The sequence below is a fragment of the Trichomycterus rosablanca genome, chromosome 4, assembly GCF_030014385.1.
Source record: "Trichomycterus rosablanca isolate fTriRos1 chromosome 4, fTriRos1.hap1, whole genome shotgun sequence".
NCBI lineage: Eukaryota > Metazoa > Chordata > Actinopteri > Siluriformes > Trichomycteridae > Trichomycterus > Trichomycterus rosablanca.
In genome coordinates, this window is record NC_085991.1 from 52785715 (window position 1) to 52807536 (window position 21822).

Sequence of the window (21822 nt, forward strand, 5' to 3'; positions counted from 1 at the left end):
CCTGGTTTTGTAGACATGCTGGGACAGGAAGGGACCTTCCCCAAACCGGTGAAGATACACAATACAGTCCACACGTCCAGGTCCTGCTCCACAGCGAGGAGGAGGAGGAGCTTCTTCCTCCTGATACAGAACGATCCTAATTAAATCTCCTCTCAGCCGTGTTAATCAGTCACGTCTTGAGCACTGAATAATGGATATTACATCCAGCATAACGACCTTTATTACCCCCCGTCTGGCTCAACATGAGCTCAAAATACTCAGGCTGGAGAGAGCAAAAGTCTTTGGACGCCTCCCAATTTAGTCGCATTTTCTTCCTCTCTACTGATGCTGACCGAGGAGAGCCGTGACTAACACACGCCCCCTCTGACACGTGTGCAGTACCACCCTGCATGAGATGAGTTCATATGGGGCTCGGTCTCGCACACGGAGAGTCACGCACTGATCCCTATTATCCCCCGTCTCTGTGCTGCGACATAGATTGTAATCACAGCAGCCATGATGATTCCTCTTCGGCAATTAAACCTGATGGATCAGCCTGCCGGTAGCAGAGCTGAGATTCGAACCCATGAGCTTGAGATGTCAGCACTGGTGTGCTAGCGTGTTTTACCGCTACTCCACCCGAGCACCTTGTGCTAAATGTTTTGGTAAAATTTTACTCGAACTCTGTGTCATCACAGTGACATTAGAACGTCATGAACCAGACATCATCAAGTATAGTGTGACTGTCAGGACAGCTTCCTGACTGCTGGGTGCTTGGTCAGGTTGATAGCATGTTTGTCCTGTCAAAATAGATCTTGCTAAGTAAGATTCTGCTACTCCAGCATGGCACTCAGGTGGCACGGCGGTCTATAACAAGCCATCTACAGTACAGACACTACCTCATACCTTGGTCCTCATACCAAACTCTGGTCATGGGACCGGTACTGAGAGCGCACTTTTTGGCCCCATGTCCATGCAGACGCCCAACCGGCCAATAGCACGGCTGAGATTCGACCCCTGGACCCTTATACCTCAGTCGTAGTGATCCAACACGTCCCATTATTCTCCAAACACCACGCCCTTGTCCTTCCTCATGTTCCTCTCTCCGTCTTTGGTCCCTCTCGGCTTCAACTCTGCAGGAACGGCAGCTCAAACCCAGACAATCTTATCAGCTCTCGCACCGGCCGTGATTGAAGCTCGGCTATCTCGGCTCTTTCACCGCTCTTAATTGCGCCTGTGATTGCCACAACCAGCCCTCCACTCCTTCTTTCTTCTTGGGTGCATATGTGGGATTAGTCTCAGTGATTGGTGAGTGAGGCCGCTGTGAGCTGGGGTCTGGGGTCGGTCTGATAAAGAGATGTGAAGCTACAAAGAGGTTGTTATAGACTGTTTAAAAATACTTGTATGTGTGCAGAAGTGAAGACAGAATTGTGGACAGGGAGGATCTGGCAACCACCAATATATTATTATTATTATTATTATTTTTCATATATTATTATTATTATTATTTTTCTTCTTCTTCTTCTTCTTCTTCTTCTTCTTCTTCTTCTTCTTCTTCTTCTTCTTCTTATTATTATTATTATTATTATTATTATTATTATTTTTATTTCCATTATTATTATTATTATTATTATTATTATTGTTATTATTATTAATACATTATTATTATTTTATATATATTATTATTATTATTTTATTATTATTTTATTATTATTATTATTATTATTATTATTATTATTATTTTTCATATATTATTATTATTATTATTATTGTTATTTTTCTTCTTCTTATTATTATTATTGTCATATTATTATTATTTTTATTATTAATATATTATTATTATTGTTATTTTCAATATTGTTATTATTATTAATATATTATTGTCATTATTATTATTATTATTTCCATTATTATTATTATTATTATTATTATTATTATTGTTATTATTATTAATACATTAATATTATTTTATATATATTATTATTATTATTATTTTATTATTATTATTATTATTATTTTTCATATATTATTATTATTATTATTATTGTTATTTTTCTTCTGCTTATTATTATTATTGTCATTATTATTATTATTTTATTATTAATATAATATTGTTATTTTCATATATTGTTATTATTAATATATTATTATTATTGTCATTATTATTATTAATATATTATTATTATTACTATTATTATTATACGTATATTATTATAAACCACATAATTACAGACATGTGAATTTAAAATTAGATGGGGTGTCCCAATACTTTTGACCGTACAGTGGTCATGGCAGAAACATACCTAAGGGCAGTGGCGGCTCAGCGGTTAAGGTCTTGGACTAGTAATTATAAGGTCATTGTTTCAAGCTCTACCATCACCACCACCAAATTACCACTGTTTGGCCCCTGAGTAAGGCCCTTAACTCTTTTATTTTTATACATGTACAGAAGTGAAGCCAGAGTTGTGGCCAGGGAGGATCTGGAAACCCAAAACATATTTTTGAACCCGATCACAACTTTTATTCTAATATTCTCATCTTCTCCTTCTTCTCGTCTTCTTTGCTCTGTACAGACGTACATGGAGGATCACCTGCAGAATCAGGACCGGCTGGAGAAGGAGTGGGAGGCGCTGTGCGCTTATCAGGCCGAGCCGGCAACCTGCTCCTCCGCTCAGGAGAAAAACAACGCCAAAAAGAACCGAGCCAACAGCGCGCTGGCATGTAAGCTGCACACGTTCAGAACACACGTCCATCCTGTTACCATCAGGGTTTAAAGTACCATGTCTAAAATAATGCCAATCTTGCATACCGTGGGCACAAAAGATCTCTATTTTTTATAACAAAAGCACAAACGCTGTCCGTCCTGCATACAGTGGGCACAAACATTACCCATCCTGCATGCCATGGGTACAATAGATCTCCATTCTATCTAACAACGGGCACAAAAGATCACCATCCTTCATAACAGTGGGCACAAATAATATGCATTTTATAAACCATGGGCACAAAAGATCACTATCCAATAGATCTCCATCCTGCATACCATGGGTGCAATAGATCCCCATCCTGCATACCATGGGTGCAATAGATCCCCATCCTGCATACCATGGGTACAATAGATCCCCATCCTGCATACCATGGGTACAATAGATCTCCATCCTGCATACCATGGGTACAATAGATCTCCATCCTGCATACCATGGGTACAATAGATCCCCATCCTGCATACCATGGGTACAATAGATCTCCATCCTGCATACCATGGGTACAATAGATCCCCATCCTGCATACCATGGGTACAATAGATCCCCATCCTGCATACCATGGGTACAATAGATCTCCATCCTGCATACCATGGGTACAATAGATCCCCATCCTGCATACCATGCGTACAATAGATCCCCATCCTGCATACCATGGGTACAATAGATTCCTATTTTTTTATAACAAAAAGGACAAACATTGTCAATCCTTCATCTAATGGGTACAATTGATCTCCATGCTCCATCTCATGGGTACAATAGATCTCTATATTCCATCTCATGGGCACCATAGATCTGTATACTCCATCTCATGGGCACAATAGATCTCCATCCTGCATACAGTAGGCACAAAAAATACCAATCCAACATACCAGGGGCACCAAACATTTCCATTACTTATAACAATGGGCACAATCGATATCCATCCTACATTTCATAAGCAGAAGTAGTTATTATTATTATTATTATTTATTAACTGTAACAGTGCTATTGACAGTTTAAATGAATAGAGTTGGTGTAGCTACAGTTAAATTAAGTTTTTTTTATTTATAGATTTTTCTTCATTAAAAAAATATACCTATTTATAATAGGTATTATTTACTGATTGATTTATATATTTTATCACATTTAATTTATTTATTGACTTATTTGTTGTTTTATTGTCCTTGTAAAAAACTGCATTTATTTATGAACTTGCTAAAAGATCTAATTTGAGTGCTGTTCTGTCGTGTTGATAAATTTCTGATCTTATTATAACTGTTATTTTAATCAATTTTATGCCTAAGTTGTGATTAGTGTTGATTTGTACAACTACAGTGACTGTTCAAATGCTACAATACACAAGTGTAGTAACGACTGTGTAATAAACATATTATAACTGTGTAATAAACGTGTAATAATCCTTATATTTTTGTTCCTTCGTTACAGACGATCACTCCAGATTCCTGTTGAAGGTGGAGAACAACCAGAACAGCTCAGATTACATCAATGCCAGTCTCATCGTGAGTCCAGATTTCACTTCTGTACACTTCTTTTGCTTTTCTGTAGTATTTGGACACCTGACCATGAGCTTGCTGGACGTCCCATTTCAAAAACTGAGGACACTCCTCACGAGATGTTGAAATAGGTGTGTGTGTGGGAATTTGTGCCCATTCAATTAAAATTTGACAATATTTGTATATGGCTGGGCACTGATGTTGGGCGAGGAAGCTTCAATCGGTGTTCCAGTTCATCCCAGAGCTGTTGAATTGGGCTGAGGTCAGGAATCATGCTGGAACAGGAAAGGGCCTTCCCTAAACTGTTACTGCAAAGTTGGAAGCGTGTAATTTCCTTAATATTATTGATTTGTTACACCTGTTAGCTGTTATAACACTCGCACACCCCTTTATTTACACTTAGAAAGTTTGAAGGGGGAAGCCGGGGTACCCAGATGATTCCAAAATTATTTATAGGCAACACTGTTTATATAGTTTTACTTACTTCATCATTTAGAATGAGTTCTACTGAGTTCTGGGTTTAGTTTTATCTTTTAAAGATTAGACAGACAGCAGATTAACGTCTACATCAGCGTCAGCTTTAGTTATTTAATCCTTTAAAGTCCTTATAACTCCAGATCGTTTTTTGTTGCTCTTGTTGTGCTTTATTTCTTCTACACTGACGAGTCGGTTAGCTAGTAAGCATGACTACATCCTGGACTCATCATTTAGACGTGAGAAGATAGAAAAGTAAAAAAAAAACTGGATAAATGAAGTGGGTTGATGATGTTTTATTGTTTTGGCAATCGAACGACGCGTTAAATCTTATTTAAGAGCCTCAGAGCAGCAATGAGCCACTTCAGGATCAGTGAACGTGGGATCATTGTCTATAATTCAAACCCGTTCTCGGGAAGCTGTTCAGGGTTTGGAGGAACAGTAGTAATTATGTTCTCCCTGCCTTCGTTTGAGTAGCCAATCCACCTTCTGGATGGTTTTAAAAGGTAAAGAAGGGACAACCTTCGTATGTGTTGAAGGAGTAAAGATGGGGCGTAGCCTCTGGTACCTGTTAGGTCTTTGTACCTGTACCTGTTAGTCCTATTGAAGTAGGTGACCGGGAATACACCAATCCATCGCAGGGCTTTAGCCAGCCTCCTACCCCAGACATAGCCCATCATGTCTGTGTAGACACCCGGCAGACCGATAGCACAGCTCAGACTCAAACCCAGATCTCAGTAATGGAGCTAATAGAGGTACGACCTTTGCATCTCTCGGTCCCAATGGAGACGTCATTGCCTCAGTACCCAAATGTACCCTTGTATGGCCCTAAATGCCCCTGGTACCCATTAGCCGAAGTAACAGAGCTGTTACCTTTGTATTTGTAGGGCTGAAAGGATTAGACGGTCATCTGATCCAAACTTATGGCTTTATGATGCTCAATATGGGCGTGGTTACCCTCGTAGCTTTGATGTCAAGTTTCTTCACTCATTCATTGTGTGTTTGGGTGTCGCCCTGTGATGAATTGGACATCAGTTCTGGAGAATAGTTTTGGGGAACACCATGGTGACCGCCACCTTGAACAGGATGAAGTGGTTAGTATACAGTAAATGTTTGGGTGAATCTTCAGTGCGCATTTTATTCTGATATTCCCTCAAACCTGGAGCCTGTTGTTGAGGTGCCTCACTCACTCACTCACTCATTCACTCACTAACTCACTCATTTACTCACTCACTCACTCACTCATTCACTCACTAACTCACTCATTTACTCACTCACTCACTCACTCACTCATTTATTCACTCACTCACTCACTCATTCACTCACTAACTCACTCATTTACTCACTCACTCACTCATTCACTCACTCACTCACTCATTCACTCACGCACTCACTAATTTATTCACTCACTCATTTATTCACTCACTCACTCATTTACTCACTCACTCATTCACTCACTCACTCACTCACTCAGTCAGTCACTCATTTACTCACTCACTCACTCCCTCACTCACTCACTCACTCACTCATTTATTCACTCACTCATTCACTCACTAACACTCATTTATTCACTCACTCACTCACTGATTTACTCACTCACTCACTCACTCATTTACTCACGCACTCACTCAGTCAGTCACTCATTTACTCACTCACTCATTTACTCACTCACTCACTCATTTATTCACTCATTCACTCACTAACTCACTCATTTATTTACTCACTCACTCACTCACTCAGTCACTCATTTACTCACTCACTCACTCACTCATTCACTCATTTACTCACTCACTCATTCACTTACTCATTCACTCACTCATTTACTCACTCACTCATTCACTCATTTACTCACTTACTCATTCACTTACTCACTCATTCACTTACTCATTTACTCACTTACTCATTCACTCACTCATATACTCACTTACTCACTCATTCACTCACTTGTTTACTCACTCATTTACTTACTCATTTACTTACTCATTCACTCACTCACTCAGTCACTCAATCACTTACTTATTTACTCATTCACTCATTCATTGATTTACTCACTCACTTACCCTTACCCCTCACATTTACTCATTTATTCACTCACTCACTCACTCATTCATTCACTCAAGGGCAATTAGGACTAGCAATCCCATTACCTTGGTATTTGTTTGTCCCAGTAAACAAAGACATGGTCTTTATTTTTTCCCAGTACACCTGGCTTGCTCTCTGGACTGGTCACTCTCCGTGACTGGTTAGTGACCTTTGTACCTTAAATTCATATAAAAAAACATGCCGTCTTTCTCCGTAACCCGTCCGTCCTCTTAAAGGAGGCACATTTTTGAGTGAGTATCACTAAGTTACCGTCTGAAGACTCCATTGTTGTTTTCTTTGTCTTCTCGGACCCCCTGAAAGGGAGGAAACAAAGAGACGTGAGGGATTTTCGTCTCCCGTCGCTGGTCCTGTAATTACAGCCTGGCGGAAATCTGACATAAAAAGTGGCATAATTACAGCCGTCAAATGCTGGTGGCGTCACCCTCGTTATCAGGGTAGGGAGCGAGAGGTGCCCCATAACGAGTCTTTGGTGACATTTCTCCCCCTTTTATCTGTCCGTCCTCCACTTAAAGGGCTGCCGAGGGTTGAAGGTTTCGGCTTTTCAAACGCACACACACACACACACACACACACACACACACACACGAGGTCGAAACTCTTCTGAGTGGCAAGAAGACCTTTAGACGATGCAGCTCGTCGGCTGGTTAACACACGCGAACACACCCTCGCCTCATCCCGAACTGTCAGAGGGAATCCTGTCTCGCTGTTGCCATGGTAGCAGTGAGAAAGCGGAGTCCAATGAGGAGGATCGGATTTTGAAGCACGTCCCGCTCCAGCGAGCAAAAATTTCTAACAAATGACAACGATCCATGTCAGTAGGTGGATTGGTAGTTCTAACTGCCCTTAAGTGAATGAGTGAGTGAGTGAGTGTGAGTGAGTGAATGAGTGAATGAGTGAATGAGTGAATGAGTGAGTGAGTGAATGAGTGAATGAGTGAGTGAGTGAGTGAGTGAGTGAGTGAATGTGAGTGAGTGAATGTGTGAGTGAGTAAGTGAATGAGTACGTGAGTAAGTGAGTGAGTGAAGAGTGTGAGTGAATAAGTGAATGAGTGTGTGTTAGTGAGTGAGTGAATAAGTGAGTGAGTAAAAGAGTGAGTGAATGAGGGATTAAATAAAAGTGAGTAAATGAATGAGTGAGTGAGTGAGTAAGTGAATGGGTAATTGAATAAAAGTGAGTAAATGAGTAAATGAGTGAGTGAATGAATGAGTGAGTGAGTGAATGAGTAAATGAGTGAGTGGATGAGTGAATGAGTGAGTGAGTGAATGAGTGAGTGAGTGAATGTGTGAGTGAGTGAGTGAAGGATTACATGAGTTATTGAGTGAGTAAATGAGTGAGTGAGTGAGTGAAGGATTACATGAGTTATTGAGTGAGTAAATGAGTGAGTGAGTGAGTGAATGAATGAGTGAGTGAGTAAATGAGTGAGTGAATGATTACTTTAGTGAGTGAGTGAGTGAGTGAGTAAATGAGTGAGAGTGAATGAGTGAGTAAATGAGTGAGACTGAATGAGTGAGTAAATGAATGAATGAGTGAGTGAATGAATGAATGAGTGAGTGAATGATTACATGAGTGAGTGAGTAAATGAGTGAGACTGAATGAGTGAGTAAATGAATGAATGAGTGAGTGAATGAATGAATGAGTGAGTGAATGATTACATGAGTGAGTGAGTGGATGAGTGAGTGAGTGAGTAAATGAGTGAGTAAATGAGTGAATGAGTGAATGAGTGAGTAAATGAGTGGATGAGTGAATGAGTGAGTGAGTGAATGAGTGAGTGAGTGAATGTGTGAGTGAGTGAGTGAAGGATTACATGAGTTATTGAGTGAGTAAATGAGTGAGTGAGTGAGTGAAGGATTACATGAGTTATTGAGTGAGTAAATGAGTGAGTGAGTGAGTGAATGAATGAGTGAGTAAATGAGTGAGTGAATGATTACTTTAGTGAGTGAGTGAGTGAGTGAGTAAATGAGTGAGAGTGAATGAGTGAGTAAATGAGTGAGACTGAATGAGTGAGTAAATGAATGAATGAGTGAGTGAATGAATGAATGAGTGAGTGAATGATTACATGAGTGAGTGAGTAAATGAGTGAGACTGAATGAGTGAGTAAATGAATGAATGAGTGAGTGAATGAATGAATGAGTGAGTGAATGATTACATGAGTGAGTGAGTGGATGAGTGAGTGAGTGAGTAAATGAGTGAGTAAATGAGTGAATGAGTGAATGAGTGAGTAAATGAGTGGATGAGTGAATGAGTGAGTGAGTGAATGAGTGAGTGAGTGAATGTGTGAGTGAGTGAGTGAAGGATTACATGAGTTATTGAGTGAGTAAATGAGTGAGTGAGTGAGTGAAGGATTACATGAGTTATTGAGTGAGTAAATGAGTGAGTGAGTGAGTGAATGAATGAGTGAGTAAATGAGTGAGTGAATGATTACTTTAGTGAGTGAGTGGATGAGTGAGTGAATGAATGAATGAGTGAGTGAATGATTACATGAGTGAGTGAGTGGATGAGTGAGTGAGTGAGTAAATGAGTGAGTGAGTGTGTGAATGACTGAGTGAATGAGTGAGTAAATGAGTGAGTAAATGAGTGAATGAGTGAATGAGTGAGTGAATGAGTGAGTAAATGAGTGAATGAGTGAGTGAATGAGTGAGTAAATGAGTGAGTGAGTCAATGAATGAATGTCTTCTTTACCAAAGCCTTTGTTGTGGACCTTGGTGAAGGTGCCAGAAGGTGGTTGGACAAAGATAGAAAGGTGATGGTGGCACAAGATGGTTTGGTTTGGTGGTCTACTCAAGATTATTGCACCTGAGTCACCAGTTTTACAGCATCTTTGGATTCGGTTCCTTGAGGAACGTCCTAGGAGTGGTTTAGGCATCACATGGTGCGAGTTTGGATGGACTGGACATCGGTTCTGGATGCGTTCCCTCTCTGTGTCTATCATAAGTCGCTTTGGATGAGAGTGTCTTCTTTACCAAAGCCTTTTTTGTGGACCTGAGGCTGAAGATGGCATCAAGGTCAAACATAATTGTGAATACTACCATGGGATACATGGAGCTTGGTGAGGGTGCCAGAAGTGATGGTGGCACAATAGAGTCCTCTGGTTTGAGTGATTGTACTCTTGGCTGGGATTATTGCACCTGGGTCACCAGTTTTACAGCACCTTTGGATTCGGTTCCTTCAGGAACGTCCTAGGGATGGTTTAGGCATCACATGGTATGAGTTTTCCTTTATGGATTGGACGTGGACTTATTTCTAACATAAATCTGTGTTAGAAGAGTCGTGGCATTTACCGAAACGACGCTCCTAGTTTGCCCCACAGAGAGCGCTGGCACATTTCCTGAAACAAAATCGATAAAATTTTACGCTTTATATTATTAAAAAAAAAGCGTAAACACAGACGTCAGACGAACGCCCGAGGTATCTGGGCGAGGATTTAAATTCTCCTCAGCGTAATTTCTCGTGCTCGTCAGACCTGACAGTCTGACTGGCGTCTTATTCATGCCGGTACCCCTGTACTCTTGGCGGAGTCTCCCGGCAGGGCGTAAAGCGCCTCATGCCGCAGTTATTGTGGAGCTGGCACTTCAACGATCCACTTCTCGGCTTGAAGTAATTAGATTTTACGAGCACAATCATCTTTTTGAGTTTGAGATGATATATCCGCTTTAATAACTCCCTTTATGGGACGCCAGACAAAGCCGGTCAGAAGTCTGGTATTAGCTGTCTGGTGTATAATGGCTCCCGCCGACTATAAAGGTTGAGCTGAGCAATTATTCCCATCTGCAGCCGGGCTAATGGCTGTGCCCATCGTTCACGCTAACAATGCCACTTTGTATCCGAGTGTGACGGCCGCCGAGCAATTAGCGCACGAGTACGGCTAATTTATACAGGTACGATTTTTTGTGCCGGGCGCCAAACATCGATCGTGACGGCTCGAGAGCAGCCAGACGTACAGAATTTGCAGGTACAGCGGCCGGAGGGGATGGGGGGGCGGGGGTGGTGGGGGGTTGGGGGGTTGTAGGTTAATTCTGTGACTCTATAGCTGCGTCCGAAATCGCAGCCGGTAAAAAAGTACATACTTACAGTACAGAAGTATGCAGCATGCACACAACACCGCTACGTACTACATCCGCCATCTTACCAACGTCAAGTGATGACGTGAGGACGTGATGACGTAATATCACCATAGTTACACACTCATTGCAAAACCCACTCACCAACATTTTGGATATTTATCATCTTTTTGTTATTTATTTGTCTTTAAAATAATTTATTTTATTTATCTTACTTACACTTGTGAACAGAGGACTTGCATAATGGGATACATTAGCGGACCGCAAGTGTGCATCGCTTGCATACTCAAACATGGCTGCCCAATAAGTAGGTCATCCGGGTACTTCTCGTGTACCTCTTTGTGTATACTGTGTATTCAGACATACTAACCGCTCTCGCGTCCTCATTTCGCGTACTATTGAGTATGGAAGTATGCGATTTCGGACGCAGCTTATGATTTGTAGCCATATATATGTAGACACTCTATCTGTCTGTCTGTCTGTCTGTCTGTCTGTGTCTATCTGTCTGTCTGCCTGCCTGCCTGTCTGTCTGTCTGTCTGTCTGTCTGTCTATCTATGTCAGTCTGTCTGTCTGTGTCTATTTATCTGTCTGTCTGTCTGTCTGTCTGTGTCTATTTATCTATCTGTCGTCTGTCTGTCTTTCGATCTATCTGTCAGTCTGTCTATCTATCTATCTATCTATCTATCTATCTATCTATCTATCTATCTATCTATCTATCTATCTATCTATCTATCTATCTATCTATCTATCTATCTATCTATCTACACTGTAAAAAGGACACTGTGAAATGTACAGTAACTTGCTGGCAGCAATTAGCCGGTAAGTTGCTGTAATAAATTTTACAGTACGCATACTGCAAATTTAATTACAGTAACTATAAAATACTGTAATATTTATTACAGTAATAATCACAGTACGGTAGCTCTTATTACAGTAATTTCACATTACTGTAACCTATTACAGCAGTAATGCAGTCTTTTAATTACAGCAAATATCAGACTACTTTAAAGACATTACAGCATTTAACACTAAAATAATATTCGAAAAATAACTATACATTGTAAAAATTAAGACACTGCATTTGTAACAAAAATCATTTATTGATGAATTTCAACATTTTAAAACATGTTTTTGAAAATACATAGATAATTAAATAAATAAATTCATATTTTTGTAAACACTGCTGTTTTGAACAAAACCATAAAAATGTGCAAGTGCTTTGTTTTACATTTGCTGGAATCCACATCTTGGGCTAAAGTTTTCTTTCCTGCACTGTAAAGATAAAACAAGGAATTACTGTTACTGCTGTAGAAATTTATATACAAGACTGGAGACTATGACAATTTTGTTAATTCCTAACCTCCCATTAGAGATATTACATTAATAAACACATTCTACTATTAAAAATGTGCTGTTTAAAATTCTTACCTGTTTTGGTAATGTTATGCACGCTGGCTCTCTAGTGTATCACTTTTGGCTAGACCATTAGCTAGTTGTTTATCAACTGGCCGATTAGTTATATGTTTAGCGAGCTAGCTCGCTTTCTGTCTTAATAGCGTTTTAAAAGAGTAGGTGACTATTATCAAGTAATTCTAATTTCTGTACCTGTTACTGATGATATAAAGATGTCTTTCTGTCTGAGTGATAAAAAAAACTAATATTTGTGTTAGATATAATGCAAACTGTACTATTACCAAAGACAGATTATTGTTTAAACTGACAGAAAAAGAACAATCCCGCTTAAACTTACCGTATTGTGATTCACAGCAGAAATATGCTTACTGTAAAATTCGTTCACCACTGAAACTTGACCATGATCCTTTGCAGATCTACAGTAAAATGCTGTGTACAGGTTCTACAGTAAGAATTTTATCATTCTACAGTAGTAATACTGTAAAAACTACAGAAATGTGTTACAGTGTATCTATCTATCTATCTATCTATCTATCTATCTATCTATCTATCTATCTATCTATCTATCTATCTATCTATCTATCTATCTATCTATCTATCTATCTATCTATCTATTTATTTTGTCTATCTATCTATCTATCTATCTATCTATCTATCTATCTATCTATCTATCTATCTATCTATCTATCTATCTATCTATCTATCTATCTATCTATCTATTTTGTCTATCTGTCTGTCTGTTTGTCTGTCTGTCTGTCTGTCTTGGGACCAGCACTACAGTGCACTGGTTTATGCATCCTATAGTGGCTAGGTACCTATAGGACAATTCAGTGTCTCCAATGAACCTGACTGCATGTTTTTGGACCGTGGGAGGAAACCGGAGCACCCGGAGGAAACCCACGCAGACACGGGGTGAACTCTGCACAGAAAGGACCCAGACCACCCCGCCCGGGGAGCAAACCCAGGACCTTCTTGCTGTGAGGTGACAAGACAATGCGTTCACAGAAATAAAGCTTCCAAAGGACAGTATCAAACTTAGAGAAGGCTCAATGATGTTTTGGGGTTGCTTTGCTGCTTCAGAGACTTGGTGCCTTATATCTTCACAGTCGTAACCCTAGCAGGATATTTTAGAGCAGGAAGTTAAGCCTGGGTCCTGATCTGAAATAGCTGAACCTTTCAGTTGGAAGATGGCACCACTTACACTTGGAGCTGGATCAGTTTGGGAAACAGTGGGTCAAGCTACCAGCAGGGAAGAGCAGAAAGTTTGTCGGGTTCGAATCTCAGTGGTGCTTTCACCGGCTGGATGTCTTCACAAGCCGGATGCAGCAGTGATAGCTCAGTGGTTAAGGTGCTGGACTGATAATCAGAAGGTTGCTGGTTTAAGCCCTGCCAAGTTGCCACTGTTGGGCTCCTGAACAAGGCGCTGAACCTTTAATTGCTTGAGCATCTGCTGAATGCTGCAAACGGCGCCCTGTCCGGAGTAAAATCAAGTTTGCTGATAGGATGCCTCTGGGTGTTCAGTATTTCCGCCTCAGATTCCGTTCCCATTGTCAATGAACCACCCGTCCTCATATCTTACATATCAAGGTTAGCGCTGGCATGGCGGTGATCAATCATTCCTCGGATTTTTGCTACACTTCCTTTGCTAAGTGGAAGTAAATCCCGCGAGGGTCGGATTACCCGGTCCTTCACGGTGCATGAACAATAGGGCCGAGCTTGATCCCCTAACGAGGGAGCATACCTCACCTCCACTTATCCTGCACCCTGTTGTGGCCGCTCAGAAGGGCTGCGTTCCAAACCCTTGACGATCAGCTCATTATTCGAGCTCCTGGATGGTGGGAATTTTTGTGCCAGCTTTTCTTTAAGCCTGAAAAGATCTCTGTGGTCTCTGAGGTTCTAGAAGGTGGGTGAGATGAAAGAAAATCATATGTTTCCAACTTTGCAGCAACAGTTTAGGGAAGGGACTTTCCTCTCCCAGCATGACTGTTCACCTGTGCTTAAACCAGGCTCTATAAAGACATGAAGACATGGTCTGGTTCAATGAGTCTGGTCTTGAGAATCTTCAGTGACCTGAATAAAGACCTGACCTCAACCCCACTGATCACTGTTGGGATGAATTTGAAGACCGATTTTAAGCGAGACCTTCCTGTCCAACATCTTCTGGAGAGCTTTCCAAACAAAGTAGAAGCTTTTATAGCCAGGAGCAGGCTGCCGACTCCATATTGCTGTCCACAGTTTGTGGTTGCTCGAGATGTGGCTGGGAGTCTAAAGTACAGAGATAAGCAGCATGTTGTTAAGCTGCTGTTAGCAGATAAGAGACAACAGTTAGCACAGAATGGAGGTTCCAAAGTCCAACACCCAACGTGCAGTATAAAGGGAGGAGCACAGCTCTGTTCCTGGAAAGTTCATGGCCCGGCGTCCACATATTTTCGTCCAGGTAGTGTTTGTGTCAGCATGGGTTTCCCACCTCATGTAATTTAGTTCCCCCTGGATTAAAAAAGCATTTCTTTATTAAAGTTCAAGGCAGCAAAGTGGCACAACAGGTGACGTTGATACACTATAAGTATCTATAAGTATTGGGATGCTGCTTCTAATCATTGAATTCATGTGTTTCAGCAACAACAATCACTAACAGGTGTATTAAATCAACCATATGAAAGAAAATAATGTTTCCAACTTTGCAGCAACAGTTTAGGGAAGGGTCTCTATTAGTATCTGATATTACCAGTGAAGGAGGTGTGTCCTCCCTATGTGTATGTTTTAGTCCCTGAGAAGGGGCGTGGCCTCTGTATATGTACATTTGAGTCCCAGAGAAGGGCCGAGGCCTCTGTATATGTACGTTTTATTCCCAGACAAGGGGCGTGGCCTTTGTATATGTACATTTTAGTTCCAGAAAGGGGCGTGGCCTCTCTATATGTTTTAATCCGACAGAAGGGGCGTAGCCTCGCTATTAGTATCTGATATTACCAGTAAGGGAGGCGTGGCCTCTTTATCCGTACCTGTCATTCCCAGTAAAGGGGGTGTGGCATCTTTATCTGTACCTGTCATTCCCAGTAAAGGGGGTGTGGCATCTTTATCTGTACCTGTCATTCCCAGTAAAGGGGGTGTGGCATCTTTATCTGTACCTGTCATTCCCAGTAAAGGGGGTGTGGCATCTTTATTTGTACCTGTTATTCCCAGTAAAGGAGGTGTGGCCTCTTTATCTGTACCTGTCATTCCCAGTATAGGGGTGTGGCATCTTTATTTGTACCTGTTATTCCCAGTAAAGAAGGTGTGGCCTCTTTATCTGTACCTGTCATTCCCAGTAAAGGAGGTGTGGCCTCTTTGTCTGTACCTGTCATTCCCAGTATAGGGGTGTGGCCTCTATATGTACGTTTTAGTCCCAGAGAAGGGGCATGGCCTTTGTATTTGTATGTTTTAATTCCAGAGAAGGGGCGTGGCATCTCTATATGTGTGTTTTAGTTCCAGAGAAGGGACATGGCCTCGATATATGTATGTTTTAGTCCCAGAAAAGGGGCGTGACCTCTCTATATGTATGTCCAAGAGAAGGGGTGTGGCCTCTGTATATGTATGTTTTAGTCTCAGAGAAGGGGCATGACCTCTCTATATGTACATTTTTCTCCCAGATTAGGGGCGTGGCCTCTCTATTTGTGTTTCAGTCCCAGACAAAAGGTTTCTTTATATATACATTTCATTATCTGATATTACCAGAGAAGAGGCGTGGCCTTTCTATTTGTATGTTCTAGTCCCACAGAAGGGGCGTGGCCTCTCTATATGTACGTTCTAGTCCCAGAATTGACAGTAGAACAGATGTTATTTGCTCTGTGATTTTCACACCAGTCTGTGTTGCTGCGTTTCCTCCAGCTGTTATTGTGTAAACAATTAAACATGTCACTCTTAATTAGTCTGATTAAATTAATTAAGAGTAAACAAATAATCAACACACAGCTGAACCAGGTGACCGAACCATCTGCTTCTGTAAATATCTGTTTTATTTATTTATTTATATGTTTTAAATAAACGAATAATTGTTTTAATTCTGTCTCTCTGTAGATGGACCATGACCCTCGTAACCCCGCCTACATCTCGGCTCAGGGGCCTCTGCCAGCCACCGTAGCTGATTTTTGGCAGGTGGGAGAGTTTTTAATATTATTATTAATGTAATGTTTCTTCTTTGAATTTAATTATATATCATGATTTAAAAAGACACGTTTATTAGGTTTAAGACCAGTGCTGAGATCTTGAGGTCATGAGTTCGAATCTCAGCTCTGCTGCAGGCCAACTGGGCGCCTACACACAGACACGATTAGCTAACATCTGCTGCAATGGCGGCCTCTGCTGGCTGGTTGAGGCACTGCACAGAGACTATGAATAATGGATAGCAGTGCGTGACTGTCGGTACGCCATCTGATCTGTGGTCGGTACAGCCAGGGTCGGGGTCTGCATCAGCAGAGGAGATACAACCAGGGTAACAGGAAATGATTATATTAGGGGAAAAGTGTAAATAGAATTGCAACCCCAAATCAGAAAAAGTTGGGACAGTATGGAAAATGCAAATAAAATAAAAACACAGAGTTTCTTACATTGACTTTGACTTTTATTTGATGTCAGACAGGATGAACCTGAGATATTTCATCATTTGTGGACAAACTGGATCCTCTGATCATCTTTACTCATCAGAGACTCTCAGTCTTTCCTGGATGCTGCTTTTGTACCAAACCATGATCACAATCACCCCCGTCCCAACTTTTTTTGGAATGTGTTGCAGGCCTGAAATGCGGCAATGGATGTTTATTAATAAATGAAATGAAGTTGAGCAGATAAAACATGAAATATCTCAGGTTCATCCTGTCTGACATCAAATAAAAGTCAAAGTAAATGTAAGAAACTCTGTGTTTTTACTTTATTTTATTAGCATTTTCAATACTGTCCCAACTAATTCTGATTTGGGGTTGTATTAAGAGTACAGAAGACAAAAACACATCAGGTCTGAGAAGCTAAAGAGACGATTGGAGCTGTTGGGAAAACGTTCGGCATGTGGGATGAATTGGAAATTCCATTCTGGCGTGAGTCCAGCCGATGGTATTAGGTAACAGTAGAGGTTGCAGGACTTCTGCCTGGAGCTGTGCTGTTACTGCGGTAAAACCGGATCAAAGCCGTGTTATATAAAAGCAGGCGTGGGCGTGAGGTGCAGGTACGAGCGCTCCCGTGAAGCAGGTCTATTTTGGTTCCTCCAGCAATCGATGTGCCAATATGAGTCTGGAGCTCTGCTACCGGTCGGCTGGGCGCCCCCCTAGCAGGCCACTAGTCTGCTGGGTGGGAAAAGACGGGATTTTAAAAAAGTGGGCGGGATTTTTGAGGCTGTTTCAGGACCCTGGTTAGTAGCCCGAGGTACCTGTACAGAAGTGGAGGAATGTGGAGATGAGCGAGTGACTCTACATGTGTGGGACCGACTTCAAGCGCCGATCCACCGAAGTACGGGCGGATAAGAAGGGGTCGGAGGGAGGGCGTGTCAGGCCAATATACCCTCATTGAATGCCATCGAGGTCCCTGGCACCAGAAGAGTAACTGGCTATGACTAAACTGGGAGAAAGTTGTAGCCTAGCGGTTAAGGTACTGAACTAATGATCAGAAGGTCACTTGTTCAAGCCCCGCCACTGCTAGATGCTGCTGTTGGCGAAATACGGGCGAATGAGAAGGCGAATATACCCTCTTCGGATGCCATCTAGGTCCCCAGCATAAAAAACAAGGTGCTTGCTGGGTCGGAAATTTTGCAGCAGTGGTTTAGGGAAGGCCCTTTCCTTTTCCGGCACGACTGTGCAAAGTCTATAAAGAGGCTCTGGAATGGACCGAAACTGATCAGTCATCTTTTGATTGAACGGGCACAAATTCCCATACACGGACATACACTATATTACCAAAAGTATTCACTCACCCATCCAAATGATTGAATTCAGGTTCCGATCACTTCCATGGCCACAGGTGTATAAAGCCGAGCACCTGGACATGCAGACTGCTTCTACACACATCGGTGAAAGAACGGGTCGCTCTCAGGAGCTCAGTGGATTCCAGCGTGGTACCGTGATGCCACCTGTGCAACAAGTCCAGTCGTGATTGAGAACGACAGCGACTCAGCCACCGAGTGTTACCACGTAAAATGACAGAGCCGGTCAGCGGATGCTGAGGAACATAGTGCTGCAGAGTCGATTGCTACAGACCTCCAAACTTCATGTGGCCTTCAGATGTGTGTAGAGCTTCATGGAACAACTGCATCCGAGCCTCACATCACCGAGCGCAATGCAGAGCGTCGGATGCAGTGGTGTAAAGCACGCCGCCACTGAACTCTAGAGCGGTGGAGACGTGTTCTCTGGAGTGACGGATCGCGCTTCTCCGTCTGGCGATCCGATGGACGAGTCTGGGTTCGGCGGTTGCCGGGGGAACGGTACCTGTCTGACCGCATTGTGCCGAGTGTAAAGTGTGGTGGAGGGGGGATTATGGTGTGGGGGTGTTTTTCAGGAGTCGGGCTCGGCCCCTTAGTTCCAGTGAAAGGAATTCTTAATGCTTCAGCACACCAAGAGATTCTGGACAATTTCATGCTCCCGACTTTGTGGGAACAGTTTGGGGATGGCCCCTTCCTGTTCCAACACGACTGCGCACCAGTGCACGAAGCACAAGCTCCATAAAGACGTGGATGAGCCGGTCTGGTGTCCTGACCTCAACCTGATCGATAGAACACCTTTGGGATGAATCAGAGTGGAGACTGTGAGCCAGGCCTTCTCATCTAACATCAGTGTCTGACCTCAATTCCCATAAACACACTCCTAACCCTTGTGGAAAGCCTTCCCAGAAGAGTTGAAGCTGTTATAGCTGCAAAGGGTGGCGACGTCATATTAAACCCTGTGGATTAAGAATGGGAGTCACTCAGGTTCATATGCGTGTGAAGGCAGACGAGCGAATACTGGCGCTATTTTAATACCATTTGTGTTTGAAATGTGACGTCCAGCAAGCTCACAACTCAGGTGTCCAGATACTTTTGACCATATAGTGTACATATACGAGGTAAAAAAAAATCGCTTCTAATGTAGAGCAGCTTTAATTCTTTGAGTAACGATCTGTGGTGGGGTGTAACAGAGACGGAGATCTACCTCACAGTCTGCACTGTCTGGAGTCTGGAGGTTAGCAGCGGCGTTACGGCGTTTAGCGAAAGCGCTCGGACCTGCAGACGTGTTAACGGAGGCGCCGCTTGTTTGTGATTGGTTGTTGGAAGCGGGACGAGGACGTGCAGGATCTCCCGGCGGCTTCGTTAAAACGGGCACTTTCCATCGGCTAAATTAATGGCGCTAATGCGTTCGGCGTGGCTCGACCTTCTCTCGCTCGGCGCTAACGAGAGCTCGGCGCTAATGGAGGTCGCCGCTCGCTCACGTTCGTCTCTCCATTAGTCACTGATGGGGGGAAATAACCCATAATAATCTTTAGTGAACTTATTTAAAGCGACCAAAATCAAACAGGTTTCATTAAAAGCGTCGGTCGGACCCCGTTTCCCAGCAGGCACTGCAGCGAGGCGTCATCACACGTCCACTTGTAGCTCAGCGTCACGCGTCCTCCTGAGCTCTGTTGCTCTCGCTGTGTTCCGTTTCTGTCCGTGTAGATTCCACGTCCCAGCGTAGTCTGGTTTCCTCTCGTCGTATCCTGTATATATTAGCGTAGCGTTTACAGTTACTCACGGTGCTGAGCGTAGTTAGAGGTCTGTTTTAACATAGCATTTAGCATTTAGCTTTATTAGCTTTCATCAAAGCTTAATGGTTAGTGTTGCCTTGTTTTCATTAGCATTTGAGGCACCACACAGAGTCTAGTTTAGCATTTAAGCTAGCGGCTAGTGTAGCCTTGTTTCCATTAGCAATTAGCCTAGCTAATCATTTGCACGTGTACATTGTTACTTCTTGCTTAGCCTGGTTTTCTCTCGTCATATCCTGTATATTTTAGCGTAGCGTTTACAGTTTACTGTCACAGTGTCAGTTGTAGTTAGCAGTTTGTTTTCACATAATGTTTAGCGTTTAGCTCTTTTAGCATTCCTGGTATCCTTGTTTCTATACATATTTAGCCTAGCTTAAAATTATATTCCTGGTAGTTTCACCGTTAGCATAGTTTTGTTTCTATAAGCATTTAGCCTAGCTAAGTATTGTATTCCTGGTAGTTTAGCTATTAGCAGAGCCTAAATTCTATAAGCATTTAGCCTAGCTAAGTATTATATTTCTGGTAGTTTTACAGTTAGCGTAGCCGCATTTATATTAGCATTTAGCCTAGCTAAGTATTATATTTCTGGTAGTTTTACAGTTAGCATAGCCTCATTTCTATAAGTATTTAGCCTAGAGTAGTATTCCTGTAGTTTAGCAGTTAGTGTAGCCTTGTTTCCATTAGCATTTAGCCTAGTTTAGTATTATATTGCAGGTAGTTTAGCAGTTAGCGAAGGCTTGTTTTCATTAGCATTTAGCCTAGCTTAGTATTGTATTCCTGGTATATTTATGCAGCGGTTGTGCGCTGTCTATGTAGCTGTGTAGCTTGTAATATTGTGTTCGTACCATTGTATTTCTGATAGTTTAGCAGTTAGCATAGCCTTGTTTTAATAAGCATTTAGTCTAGCTTAGCATTACTATTCCTGGTAGTTTAGCAATTAGTGTAGCCTTGTATTCATTAACATTTAGCCTAGCTTAGCATTGTAGTGTAGCTGTGTTTCCATTAGCATTTATTCTAGCTTAGTATATGTATTCTTGGCTACCTAGTGGTTAGTGCAGCCTTGTTTTTTATTAGTATTTAGCCTAACTTAGCATTTGCATTCCTAATAGCTTAGCGGTTAGTTCAGCCTTGTTTTCATTAGCATTTAGTCTAGCTTATCATTTGCATTCCTGTTAGCTTAGCAGTTAGCGTACCTGTGTAGCTTGTAATATTGTGTTTGTGTTCTTTACTAAACGCGTCGATCCGTGTCGTTTACTCTGATGCTTTTGTGTCATGCTTTACGCGTATATTCCTCGTCCTAACTTAGCATTTGTATTTGTGTTAGCTTAGCGATTAGCTCCGTTTACTGTGACACGCTCGTGATTAGCGGATTTGATTGGATAGTTACGACACACAAACTCTGGGCTTCGTTCCTCAGATCCACAGACAGTTAGCGGTGCGGCGGCGGGTTGGTTCCGCTCCGGCGGTGCGAGTGTTTGCCGCCGTCGCTCTGACCTTCGCTTAATCCAGCGCCGAGTCGCCAGACAGCCGTGATATTTGATCAGCCGCTTGGTTACGTCGGTATTAGCTTATCCGCCGCGCTCCGGTCTGTCCGTAATGACTGAAAGAGACTCGGTCACGACTCGGTAACATGATGAGCTAATGAGGCGGCAGCAGAAATCATCTTTACGATTTTCTAACAGCATTTAAAGAGGTGCAGTGAGGCGGAGCGGTGAAGAGAAACGGGCGGCGGCTCGCTGATAGACATGATGAACTTCTGACGGGAGGGTCGCGGGTTCGAACGGTAGAACAGGCAGATAGAC

General features: G+C 42.1%; 1 protein-coding gene across 3 annotated transcripts in view; it reads left to right on the forward strand.

The window, feature by feature from the left end:
* The window catches only part of ptprn2 (protein tyrosine phosphatase receptor type N2), a 259239-nt gene that overhangs the window by 209519 nt on the left and 27898 nt on the right, over nucleotides 1–21822 (forward strand). For all 3 annotated transcript variants that reach the window (XM_062994511.1, XM_062994512.1, XM_062994513.1), the window contains exons 15-17: nucleotides 2553–2700; nucleotides 4170–4243; nucleotides 16340–16417. In XM_062994511.1, the coding sequence (XP_062850581.1) occupies nucleotides 2553–2700; nucleotides 4170–4243; nucleotides 16340–16417 (300 nt within the window). The remainder of the gene's footprint in view (nucleotides 1–2552; nucleotides 2701–4169; nucleotides 4244–16339; nucleotides 16418–21822) is intronic.